The 12,691-nt window shown below is 40.3% G+C and overlaps 2 protein-coding genes across 3 annotated transcripts in view; both read left to right on the top strand.

The window, feature by feature from the left end:
* The window catches only part of LOC103147111 (ras-related protein Rap-2a-like), an 11,059-nt gene extending 7,380 nt beyond the window's left edge, over nucleotides 1-3,679 (top strand). The window contains exon 2 of the mRNA XM_007565294.2: nucleotides 2,494-3,679. Within this exon, the coding sequence (XP_007565356.1) occupies nucleotides 2,494-2,731 (238 nt within the window). The 3' untranslated portion in view covers nucleotides 2,732-3,679. The remainder of the gene's footprint in view (nucleotides 1-2,493) is intronic.
* An 880-nt stretch (nucleotides 3,680-4,559) lies between these two features.
* Nucleotides 4,560-12,526, top strand: mrpl39 (mitochondrial ribosomal protein L39). 2 transcript variants are annotated; one of them, XR_001663822.1, is made up of 10 exons: nucleotides 4,560-4,759; nucleotides 5,561-5,767; nucleotides 5,847-5,986; nucleotides 6,072-6,171; nucleotides 6,709-6,776; nucleotides 6,912-7,024; nucleotides 7,108-7,173; nucleotides 7,268-7,421; nucleotides 9,825-10,326; nucleotides 12,396-12,526. XR_001663822.1 is itself a non-coding variant. In XM_007565293.2 (10 exons), the coding sequence occupies exons 1-10, from the start codon at nucleotides 4,723-4,725 to the stop codon at nucleotides 12,453-12,455; spliced, it is 993 nt and encodes a 330-aa protein (XP_007565355.1). In that variant the 5' UTR covers nucleotides 4,563-4,722; the 3' UTR covers nucleotides 12,456-12,526. The 2 variants fall into 2 exon arrangements, 1 of the variants encoding a protein (XP_007565355.1); XM_007565293.2 differs by having other exon boundaries at nucleotides 4,563-4,759; nucleotides 9,825-9,872.
* Nucleotides 12,527-12,691: the final 165 nt, after the last annotated feature.

Raw genomic sequence — 12,691 nt, 5'->3', positions numbered from 1 at the left:
GTGTGTGTGTGTGTGTGTGTGTGTGTGTGTGTGTGTGTGTGTGTGTGTGTGTGTGCTGGACAGCGGGGGTAAATGTCAAGCTCCAGGGAAGTCTTCAGAGTTCAAGCCTCGACTGATGCACTTTTTCCAGCTGGTTGCTGTTTTTTCATGGGGAATTCTCGGTTGACGTTGTCTGCAGCTTTAACATTTGTGGGACTGCCGCCGCCACCGCCTTGTGTGTCCTACAAACTCATTTCCTCCGGCTCGCCGCCCCTTGTTTGGGCCAGTGAGATGTTTGCCAGCTCTTTTCCACACCTCAGCTCTTTTTCCCAGCAGAGCGCCGTGGCAACAGGCCACCAATTTGTAGATAAGAGCCGAATTTCTCAATAGCGCCAGCGGATCAATAAGCCAGGCTTGAAAGCACTTAGAAGTGATTGATGGTGGAAGCTATTAGCTGGGGTGTGCCATTGCCTGTTGTGAGAAAATATACCTACTGTAATTGACATTCTGCTGTTATTTGAGAAGAGAAACATTGCAGGGTGTGTGTGCTTGAAATAAAATTTATGAATAGAATTTATTGTAGTGTATTAAACAAGTATATTAGTATAAAGTGTCTGAGACCCTCTGGAGATGTAAAAATCTCCAGAATTTATTCAAATCATAATTTCACCATAATTTATGAGCCTCCTCAGTTTTGAAACACATCAGTTGAATTTATTGAAGAAATTAAACTGAATTTATGAGCCTGACGAAGACGGAAAATTACCTAGAAGATCCAACTTTAGGATTGAGCTTGAAGTTTTTTCTTTCCTTCCTTATTTTCTTCCTTCCTGCTATACTTTTTCTTTTGTTTCCTCATTTTCTTCCTTCCTTGCCTGTGACCATCTTTTCTTTCTTGTATCCTTACATCCTTAGATAATTTTCTTCCTTCCCTCTCTCCTTTCTTTCTTCCCACTGTTTATCCTACCTCTCTTCTGACCTTGTGTCCTTCTCTCCTTCACTCATTTGTCTCTTGTTTTTATTTCTTCCTTGTTTCCTTCCTTCCTGTTCCAGTTTTTTTGCCGATACCGAATCAAAGTCAAATTCTTAAGGTTCCTTACATGATTTAAAGATGCAGCTAACATCTTGGTGCAAAATCGGGATGACGGTGATACCTTCAGCTGGATGACTTTATGCTAAAGTACGGGGGCGGAGGTGTAATGATGTGTAATGATAGTTAAACTCTAGTTGACTGATAACTTCCAAACATTACATTAAAGAAAAAAAAAGACAAAAACCGACTTGATTTAAAATTTTTCTGCCAGACTTCAATCCAATGACGTTTGGAGACAAACAAAACTGCAGAACCAGATCTTCATATTCTGTTACGTCTCCTCCCTCCTCCTGTAAAACGAACTGTTAATGTACATCATACGCGCACGGAACGGAAAATGGTTTCTTCGAAAGCTAATGTTCATGTCACCCCATTTTAGAGCAACACATTATCTTTACTCAATTATTCAGCAACTTATTCCATTACTCTGTTCAGCTTGTATTGATGGCTGAGAGAGATCGTCAGCCACTGAAGCTTTTTGATCCTCTGAAACTTTCCCGGCGCTGTTTGGAGAGGGTTTCTTTTGTGATTTTAAACAGGAAGTGGACGGATGTTATGTAATACATGCAGAAATAAATAAAGCAGCAGTGTTTTCCACCCGAAACAGCTGTTATTTATCCTGACAGATATTAATTTGCAGCCTCCTACTGTTATAAGACAGCAAGGGAGCCGACTGGGGGAATGAAGCTGCATGGAGCTCCGGTGTTCATTATTCAACAGTCTTGTTGTTTCAGCATCGTGCAGAAGCAGCATGTAGGCCAGCGAAGCTGCAGATATGTAAAACTATATTGACATATGTAGATTATCCATCTCACTCAGACTAATAATTTATGAAAATTAAGCCTGAAGGATGAATCGATTCCAATTATCTACTCTAGGAAAGATTTAATCACACATTTAGCTAATTAAAGAGATTGAAGGTATTACTTATTTAATAAGGAAAAATATTTAAGCATAATCAAAGCTTTTGTGACTACAATAAAAAAGAGTTACAAATTCACCTTTGTATGTTGCAAAAAAAGGAAGGGTTTGGAATGGCCTACTCAAAGTCTGGACTTAAATCTTGCTGTGATGCTGTGACATGATCTTAAATAAACTATTAAGGATTGAAGATCTTCCAACGGGGGTGAATTAAAACAATTCTGCAGAGAAGAGTGGGTCAGAAATTCCATCGGAATGCTGTCAAAAACTCTTTTGTTGTATTCAAATTTCTTTACACGACTTAAACATGTAAGTCTGACGAGAAGCGTTCTGTAATTCGTCAGCCAAAAACAGAAGAAATCTGTCATTTCACTGCCAAAAATGGAAGAGTTCTGTAATTTCACAAAACTCCGCCACAGCTTTGTAAAGCCTCTTCTTCCCAGCTTCTTCACAAAATGTCACAAAGTAAAACGAGTCGCCGCCTTTTGTCTCCTCTGCAGGTACCAGCAGGTGCCAGTGGTGCTGGTGGGTAACAAGGTGGACCTGGAGGACGAGAGGGAGGTGTCCCCCAGCGAGGGCCAGGCGCTGGCCGAGGACTGGGGCTGCCCCTTCATGGAGACGTCGGCCAAAAGCAAGACGATGGTGGACGAGCTGTTCGCCGAGATCGTCAGGCAGATGGACTTCTGCCCTCTGCCCGACCGGAGGGAGACCTGCTGCCCTGCCTGTAGCATTCAGTAGCAGCCTGAAGGAGGGGGTGGTGCACGGGGGAGGGCTAGAGTAGTCATTAGCGTGCAAATGTATTCATGTTAGATGGTTTTAAAATGGAGAGCTGGAGGAAATATCCGATATTTCTACAAGTTTCAGCCCTCGCTCTTGGAAAAGCTTCGTGGGACAATGTAGGAAAATGCTCTCTGAAGCAGTTCAGGGTGAGTTCGATTCAAGTATTCATTGCCTCTCAGATGAAAACTGGATTTCCACTTGAACAACTAAGCAGCAGTCAACCTCCAGCGTCTCCATAAGCGTCTGGTTGATTCATTTGGAGTGAAATTCTGGGGTTTCCCTAAAGCACCGCGGTGCCAAAGCCATCAACAAAGAGGATTGTAGCGCTAAATGCTAATTTGGGAAAGCAGCCATAGGTTAAAGCAGTTATGGCAGTGTGCTCAGTGGTTTCTACTGACCTCTCTTCCTCCTTTTATGTTTGTCTTTTTTTTTTTTTGCACTTTCAGGACATATCAGGCAGTACAAGACCTTTCACCAATTTAAAAGATAAGTAACACCACTGTGATGAGTTCATTTCACAGCCGGACCCGCCTAACCTAACCAAGAATGAATGAAAAGATGCAAGAATGTCTTTTAAAAAGAGAACCGCACCTTTTGGGGGAAGCTCGTGCAGAAGATCCTAAATGCTGACCTACTGTGGATGACGTGTGCATGAAGCTGTGCTGTCACACTGACACTGAGTACAATCAGTCTCGTCCAAAGAGGCAGTATCAGTCAGTCAAACGTGTCGTTGAAACCTTTGGGTACTCGTCTTTTCACACTATAATGATGCAGATGTTATGATATGCGTATAAGGGAAGCAGAAGTGTCGCGTGTAGCTCGTCTGTCTAGGTCACATCAGATATGTTAGTGGTTTGATGTCAGAAACACTTATTTTCAACAAAAATAAAACTTTATGCACAAGTGTCTCACGTGTTTCATTGCTGAAGGATTGTTTGATGTAATCACTTGGGAGGCAAGAAGGTTTTCTGTTGCCCTATTGGTCTGAAACAAGATATTTTTTTATGTTTTGGGGTTGCTTTATTACGCCTCTCCTTCTCTGTCAGCCATTAATCCAACACCTACTGCTGATTCTGGCTGTAAAACCTCCAGTTAAACTTTATGGAATACATCTGCATCCCTTTAGAGACTATTACAGGGTTCCATGTCAAAACAGGGCAACATCCAATCAGATGAGGGTGTCTTATAAATAAAACTGAGACTCAACAGAAAGAATGACGGTGATCAATAAAAGCAAATGTACAGAATTAAAGATAAATTGGGGTGTGCTGTGGTGGCGCAGGGGTTAAGCACAACCCACATATGGAGGCCTTAGTCTTCGACGTGGCTGTCACAGGTTTGATTCCCGGCCTTGGCGACCTTTGCTGCATGTTTTCCCCCTTCTCTCATTACCCACTTTCCTGTCAATTAACTATCAAATAAAGGCCACTAGAGCCAAAAAACTCTTTAAAAAAAAGAATTAGATAAATTAATGTTGTGAACGTTCAGAAAAAGTGTGAAAACAGAAATATCGATATTCATATGTTTGTACAAATGAAATTCATTCTAAAAATTGCATTTAACGTAGATATTTTGCACTTTTTTATGTCTCATTGTTAAAAACTATAACTCCACACTAAAACTGAAACATTACTTACTACTGGTCTTTAATTATCTCTTCAACTCATATGCTTTGTCATTTTATTAATCATTTATTAAGACGTTATTGTTTTGGCACCAACAGTGACACCTGGTGTCAGTGAGTAGAATTGCAGTTTAGTTCCTCTTTCACACGGAACGTTCAGTTTCCGTTACACAGCGGACATCAATAAGTGGTGCACACGACTTATGCATGGCGTCCTTCAACTATAAGTGCTTCTCTAGCTAGAAATTTCTTTTTTTTTTCCTTTACTGTTCTACAGTATGTATTTTAGCTGTTTTCTCTATTAATTGTATTAAAACTCGGAACAATGGCGACAAGGACCGCATGCCAAGTTTTCAGGAGACGTAAGTCGCTTTTAGCATGATAGCATGTTGGACACTAGCTTTAAAGGTTTGATAATGATAATTAGTAAATATGAAATAATTATTGAAATTTTTACTTAATATAGAACACAGAAACCACTGTTGACAAACAGTGCTTTCTTTAGTGCAGTATTTCTTATGAAATAATAAGATGTTATCTCATTAAAGTCGTCAGTTCTGTGGAGGACAAATTTGGGAGTAAATTTAGTAATAGAAAAGGCATAATGAAGTAATTAATGTGCTAAATATTGCATCCAAAAAATTAACAATAAGAATTATCCCAACTTACTGGATTATACAGTACGACAAAATCAAAATTGATCATTTTCAACAGTATTAATTTATCACGATTATTTAATTTTCTCATTGTTTTAATAAGTAGGTTCCTTTATTTCATTTTTTGTCTTTCAATTTCTGTACTTATTTTTATACAATTTTTTATTTACTGTCAATTTATTTATTTATTTTGCCTTTTTTATAAAACATGCACAAATATTTTTAAATGTTTTGCATATAAATATTGAAGAATACTTAATTTACAATGTAGGTATTCTAGAGTTGATTGTGAAGACATTGAAGAGGTGAAGGGACAATGATTCCAAACATGGCAGCAAATCTACAATAAAACAGCTTCAGGAGGAAATAAAAACCTCCTGAAGTGTTACAACAGCCTAGTTAAAGTCCAGATTAAAAAAAAAAACTATATTTCATATATTTAATTGAAACTTCCTCTTCTTCCATCTTTCTGTTTAAATCCTCTCCTCCATCTTGTTCCACTCTCAGGGTTTTCATCCGCCTCAGCAGCTCTGCGTCCGTCAACCGCAGAGATACGCAGTCGCCGTAACGCCGTGTTCTCCAGAGAGCAGCAAAGGCAGAGAGCTCTGTACCCGCGCATCGAGAAGATTGAGGTGTCCCTGAGGGGGCCGGGCCTGGACGGCACACTCCTGATCATGAACAAAGGCATGTCCACTCCACTGAGCTGCGCCAGACGTACGTATAGCAGGAGACGCCAGACTCTGAAGCTAAAGGGGAAACGACCTGGGCTTAAACATTTATGCGGTTCCCTCAGATCTGACTGAGTATCATATGAACAACTCGGCTCTGGCGCTTGTGGACGGAGAGTTGTGGCCCCTCCACCAGCCGCTCACCGACTCCTGCACCCTCACTCTGCTCATGTTCAATGACAGCGACCCGACTCTCCTCAACGAGGTAGCATCAAAATCAGCAAAAACTCAATTTTTTCAGGGTTGGAAGTTGGTTTGAGAAAGTTATTAATGTGTATCTTTGCTTTCAGGCTTACTGGCGTTCCTGCTCCGCCCTCCTTGGACAGGTCCTGGAGACGGCGTTTAAGGATGACTACACCGTGGAGTTGCTCAGCACACCGGAGGTCCCAGGTAAAGGAAGACCCACAGACAACGATCGACACTTTTCATAAGGAGGATATGTAACAAATGGTCATTACTAAACAAGCTGCTTGTTTAAATTCTTTTGCATGAATGTTCATGGAAAGTTTAGTGGAAGGAAAACAATTTGGGGAGGAGAAAAAGGTGCTGCCTTGAGAGAGTTGTAAATGCATAACTCAACAAGCCAGAGCAATACTGCAAAAATACAAAATCTTACCAAGTGCTTTGGTCTAGTAGAAATAAGACAAAACTAACTTAGAGTTTGGAATTGTTGACGTAAAACAAGCTCTTATATCTTGCTAAAAAGTTACTTCTAAGTTAGTTTTGTCTTATTACAAGTGTGCTAATATGTTTGTGTTGCAAACTGTTCCAAAAATACATAGTGAGTTTTTGTGTTTTTGCAGTGAACAGTCTCATCGTTTTCATTATATAAAAAAAAAAAAAATAGAAAGACCTTTCTGTATTAAAAATTATTTTTTTTTATGGGTCAGATTATTCACGTTTGGTTCATTTTGTAACTTCCTGCAGTGACTTCAGGGGCGTTCTGCTGTGACGTCGTCCTGGACCCTCAGCTGGACTCCTGGACTCCATCGCCGGTAACCGAGATCAGAACTGAACCGTTTTGAATCAGAAACAAGTTTCCTGTCTGTTTCTGTGAAACTTGGTACCGTTTGAGTTCACATTGTAGAAAAGCAAAGCTTTAGGAGTTTGTGGGTTGTGTTTGCTCGCAGGAGTCTCTGCGCTCTCTGACCCGCGGGGCCCAGCAGCTGATCCATCAGAACCTGGCCTGGGAGCCTCTGGAGGTGGCGCCCTCTGTGGCACTGGAGGTTTTCTCACATAGCAGGTCCAGACTGACTCGGAACATGTCCAACTCACAACAAAAAAAAACAAGTGTGTTTTCTCACTTTCTATTGTTCTGTGTCTCAGGTGTAAACAGGAGGAAGTAGAACAGAAAGCATCAGACAGTCCTAAAGGCACAGTCATGCTCTATAGGTGATTATTATTATTAATATTATTATTATTATTTATTTATTTACTTGGTTATTTATTTTTCCTCAATTTGACCATCTGTCTGTATTTCCTTTAGATGCGGTGATCATGTGCTGCTGAGTGGGGGCCCTCTAGTGGCCAGAACAGGCCTGTGCTCCCAGTATGAGGTGACGGCTATGCACAGCCTGGGTCAGGGTCCCTGGGGTCACCACCGCAGAACGCAGGGCCTCTCTCTGCCTCTGCAGCTACAGGTAGGCCGATCTAAGCCCAGCAAATTTCTGGCCCTTTTAACCTTTTAATTACATTAACTGCACCTAATATTGAAGTTTTTTTAAAGTAGTTATCATGATAAATATTAGATGTGGTGATGGATTATTTACTGTCCCACTAATTTAAATTAATATAATCCTGTTAAGGTACGTTTTTTATTATGTGGAATTAAAACAAAATTAAATTGAGTTCATTTTATGGATCTTATTTATTTTATTTTATTTATTTATTTATTTTTACTTTTTTAATAAAAAAAATAATATTTTTTTATAAGTTATTTACTGTCCTGTTAATGGAAGTTTTTTTTATTATTATTAATATTGAAACAATTTCATTTAATAAATATTGGCCATAAAAAAAATATTGTTTTTCTTCCATTTCACTGATATTTAAAATCCTGTTCCCTCTTTTGCCAGGAGGGGGAGCTGTTTGCATGCTGTATTTAATGTATTAGAAGGAGCTCTGTGTCCCATATTAAATGGATGCATTCGAGATAAGATGAAGGAAAGAGATCTAAACCGGATTAGATCTTCTCTTTTCTACTGGTGTAAATGCAGCTCAGTGTTGTGGAGGACAAATCAAAACGTTGTAAAAACTACAACATTAACCATTTTATCAGTGGTGTGTAAATGTTTTCCTCTGCACTGCTCTGTTGAACTGAACTGGTTCAGCAGTTTTTTTTCCCCCCAGTAGCCTGCTCAGCATCAGCAGCTTCAGCTGCAGTCACACTCTTCCTCACCTCACCGCTCGGGAAACATGTGCAGGTTCAGTGTTTTCCTGGTCTGGAGAAACAAACAGCAGCAGGGCTCTTTGTCCATCAGGATCTTGCCTCGAATTTCCCTCTAGGAAACAACCAAAGTTTCCTCTTTTGTGTTCGCCATTTTAGGGCTTTCCCACCCGATGGAGGTGCTTGCGTTGGCTAGCGTTATTGCCAGGCTTGTTTCATTGGCCGTCTGCTTGAGTAGATGATCTGAAATCCACCTTTGCCTTGGAGGCATTATGTCCTGAGGCCTTCCTGAAAACCTCCAATCAGTTCCTCTTTTGCAACGTTGATTTACATTCGTTCATCGACTGTCAGCTTCTCTGATTTAACACTCATTTGTAATATTTTGGAAACCACAACTCATTAGTTATACTCATCATAATATATTTGGATTTAATATAAGTGGTCTTCTGAAAAGAAAACAGGAACTATCCATTATTCAGATTATTTGAAACCAAAGTTAGCTTTGTTCATTCTTTACAAGAGAAAGCAACGTTGATGCATGTCTTTTGTGTTGGGTCTTTTCTGTAAATCTTTCATACATGGAAATGAGGAATAGTCTGAATTATTTTTCATAAATCTGTAGCCTGGTAACTTCACTCCCTTCCTGTTTTTACAGGAAGCTTGTTGTTGTTCTTTCCGTGGTTCTGCCACATTTTCTCTGCTTAATTCTGTTTCTTTTTGATTCGATACAAAAAGAAATAGAATTAAAGCAAATCTTGCATGATCTGATTGAAATTTGATTCTGCTGTTAGTTACTTAATTTTAAAAGTGGATTTCTAGCTGACTTCCTTCCCTTCCTTTGGTTTCTAACTCCTATGTTGTCTCCGTTGTTCTCATGCATCTGTCCGTCCGTCTTCCCACCTCTTATCCTACATCTCCTATGACCTTCTGTCCTTCTTTCTACCTTCATTCCATCCTTCCCTCTTTCTTTCCATTGTCAGCTACCTTTTCTTCATCCGTCCCTCCACCCATCCATCTAGTCATCATCAGTTCTTCCTTCTTCATCCCTTTACTATTCCGTCCTTCTGTTAATCACTCCTGAAGCGGCACAAAGCCTTCAACAGATGAACATTTTTAGCTTTTAATAAGCTTCTTCTTATGATTCTTTGTCAGGAAAACAAAATTTGTAATTTTTTTTTATGGTTCAGTTTGTAAAATTAGATGTTTGTTTTTGTTGTTTTCAAGCAATCAAAGTAAAAATGGTAACAAAAGAAATGAAAAGAATGAGTCCTAGTTCTGTGTTGCGCTACATTTTATTCATTGCACTTTATTTGTTTCCTTGTTTTAATCATTTAAAATCAGTTTTTGTTCATTTCCTTTTGTAATGGTAAAAAGGGATGTTTTTAGAGGACGTGCTTCCATTTACAGAGTTTTCCTGATGATATGTGTGTCGTGTTTGTTTGCAAATATAAACATAAGCACATAAAGAAACATGGAGAAATATTCTGTTAACATCAAGGAAAAAAAAACCCTGTGGTTAATTTGCAATGAATCGCAAGTCAACAATGGACACAAAACAATCAGCCGTTTCCACAGCGACGCGCCTCAGCTGCGATGTGTGCTCCGTGTCTGTGCACATGTGCCCGCATCATGTCACGTTTCCTCTTTTTTTCTGCAGGCTCATCACACGGTCTGGAGGAGGCTGAGGGAGCGGGCAGAGAAGCTGGTAAGGACAGCAAACATTTTGGTTCTCTACCTCGCGCAGCTGACAGGAGCCCCTCAGCGTTTCAGGGCTTATTGGACGGGTGTCCAAACAAACTGCCTGCTTCACGTTTTCGCCAGCTTCCCTAGCTGCAGCCAGAGGTTAGGATTTACCACTGCTATTTTTATTGCCTTCATTCTAATGCTGGCAATAAAAAAAAGAAAAAAAGCAGAGGAGATGCATGGTGGGCTGTAATCTTTCGGAAACAGCAGGTCCCATCCTGCCGGTGCGAGCGCAGCATCAAAAACACAGACGCTAACTGGAGATCCAAGGGAAGAAGTATTTTTAAACCTCTCCAAGTTCAGAGCTGCAAATGGGGCGGAGATTTGGAGACGACGCAGAGGACAATCTGCTCTGTTTCCCTACGCAGCCGGGAAAAGGATCAAACATTAAGTCATTTGATTTCATCGTTTTCCAGGTCTGGATAAGAATTTAAAATAAATAAGAGCATAGAAAAACATTTATCCCCTGCTGCATTTGTATCCTAACATCCTCAGGTCGATTCCTTCCTCACTTCTAGACTTATCTCCTTCTTTGACTACCCTTCCTTTCTTCCTTTAGATCTTTCCTTCCTTTATTTCTTTAAACTCTTCCTTTCGTCTTCCCCGTCTTCCTTGAGTTCTAAGTTTCTTCTTTATGTCCTTCCTTCTTTCTTCACATTTTGTTTTTCATTTGTATTTAAAGCTTTTCTTTCCTACTGTAGGAATTTCCATCCTAAATTTCTGGTCCGGTTTAGTATTCTATATTTTAAAATTGAGTGCGAATCATTAATTCAGGTCTGGAAAAAGTCTCATTTCAGCATGATGAACGCCTCGGCCGCCCTGCAGCACAGGATTCTGCAAATGTAAAGTAGGCTAAGAGTTAATTTAGGATCCATGTTGGCAAAAAAAAAATTTTTGCTGGCACCAGTGATTGCGTAATTTAAAGGGGTAAAAAAAAAGGTGTTCGTTTATAGAAACTCTTAACTTGGCAGCTGATGACATTGTGTGCTGTGTGGCCTACATTTTCCTGAAGTAAGACTTCTATCAGCGCATCCTGAGCGGCTGCAGGATGATTCGCTCTTCCTTTTTTGTAGTCTGCTGTGTTTTTATCACCTGAGTCTAATAGATGCAGCTCTCAGTGTGTGTGTGTGTGTGTGTGTGTGTGTGTGTGTGTGTGTGTGTGTGTGTGTGCAGAGGGCAGCGTCCTGATTGTCCTCTGGATCCCATATGGTGGCAAAGCAGATACGCCACCAGTTAGTTAGAAACTTCTGTCAAGGACGTTTACTCCAGTATATGACGTGAATTATAGTTTGTTGGCAAATCATACTTCAATTTTTACCTCTTAATACCAAAAAATGGTGATATCATTTAAAGACTGATGGGTAAAAAAGGTTTGATTGCTGTAATAATGAAGAAATAACAAGTGCAACATTGATAGTAAAATAATTTCCAAAGCAGAAATAAATATTTAGAGATATTTTGGTTGAATAAATGGATTTAAAATATATATTTGAGAGAGGTATGAATAATTTTGGGCTAAATTGTAAGTTTCACGCCTGCTTTAAGTTTGATGTTTGCAGATAAAACAGCTTTTTCGCTGTTTTATCAGCGAAAAAGCTGATAAAACAGCTTTTATCAGAGTAACAGTAACTCTGACTGTTACTCTAGTCAGAGTAACAGTAGTTACTCTGACTATCCAGCTAGAAATCTACATTTGCAAAGTTTTTCTCAAAAAGCAGCTGTTTGTTTTTTTGGGGGGGCGCGGGGTGTTATATCTAGTACTTCTGTGCTCTGAACATTTGCAGCAGTTTGTGGAAAGAATATCTGACTTTCCAGTCCAGTTAAAAAAAAACTGCAGCAAACCTTTTTTCAAATTGTTCAGAAAGCGAAATTAGGAATTCTAATACAATGTAAAATAAACGATAAAGCACAACGTCGCTCTGAGCACAAAGTGTAGAATTACACTGCATAGATCTGACTGTATGGATCTGGCACATTTGTCATTGATACTCCCATCTTTTTTTTTTTCTTTTCACTATGGGGACCGATTCAGATATTAACATCGGACCGGTGCATCTCTTCCTGCTTTAGTTAGTTTTTAAAGAAACAGACACACTCCAGTGAATCAGGAAGACAAATCTTCTTCTGTTCTGCTGCATACAACATCGTCTTGTGTTTATCTCAGGGCTGTGCAGTTGTCAATGTTGTTGTTGTATTTTGGAGGCTTGAAGTCTGGACGTGTCGTCCACTGGCACACAGAACAAGGCAGGGACGGCTGGAAAGCAGCAGAAGGCGTGGGCGGATGCGCTGCGTCAGCCGGCTGCAGGCAGCAGGGAGGCGCGTCTCCCGTCTGCCTCCAGCTGGCGCTCCAAACGCCGCCGCCCACGCCGCAAACCGGCATCACGACCCCGCACCATGAACGTTTTGCCATTTGTACACCTTCGTGAATAAGTGATGCACCCTTGTTCTTTTTCTTTTCTTTCTTTTTCTTCTTTCACTTCGGCAGGTAGAAGCAGGAGCGAAACAAGAATCAACTCCACCCCCCTCTCCTGACTCGGCTCAGTGACCGTCTTCCACCCTAGTCAGACCCTCAACCGTGTATCATTTGTTCAATAAATGCTCAACATTAGCCACAAATCTGCTTCATTTTTGTGATTCTTGCAGCTGTAAACAAATTAGCCAAAATAGATAAAGTGACATGTGTCTGCTTTTTGCAACAAAGGCCGTGTGTGTGCGTGTGTGTACCCGCAGCTGCTGTGTGTCTCAGTGGTCAAACAGGTGGCTCCTGACCCTCCGAGTTTA

The sequence above is a fragment of the Poecilia formosa genome, unplaced genomic scaffold (genome assembly GCF_000485575.1).
Source record: "Poecilia formosa unplaced genomic scaffold, Poecilia_formosa-5.1.2 Scaffold174, whole genome shotgun sequence".
In the NCBI taxonomy this organism is placed as follows: domain Eukaryota; kingdom Metazoa; phylum Chordata; class Actinopteri; order Cyprinodontiformes; family Poeciliidae; genus Poecilia; species Poecilia formosa.
This window is presented reverse-complemented; position numbering and strand designations above follow the sequence as displayed.

Coding starts and splice junctions, on each gene's coding strand:
- mrpl39 (XM_007565293.2), top strand. CDS start 4,723: ATGGCGACAAGGACCGCATGCCAAGTTTTCAGGAGAC. Junction 5,987..6,071: donor ACCCGACTCTCCTCAACGAG/GTAGCATCAAAA, acceptor CTTTGCTTTCAG/GCTTACTGGCGTTCCTGCTC. Junction 7,422..9,824: donor CTCTGCCTCTGCAGCTACAG/GTAGGCCGATCT, acceptor TTTTTTCTGCAG/GCTCATCACACGGTCTGGAG.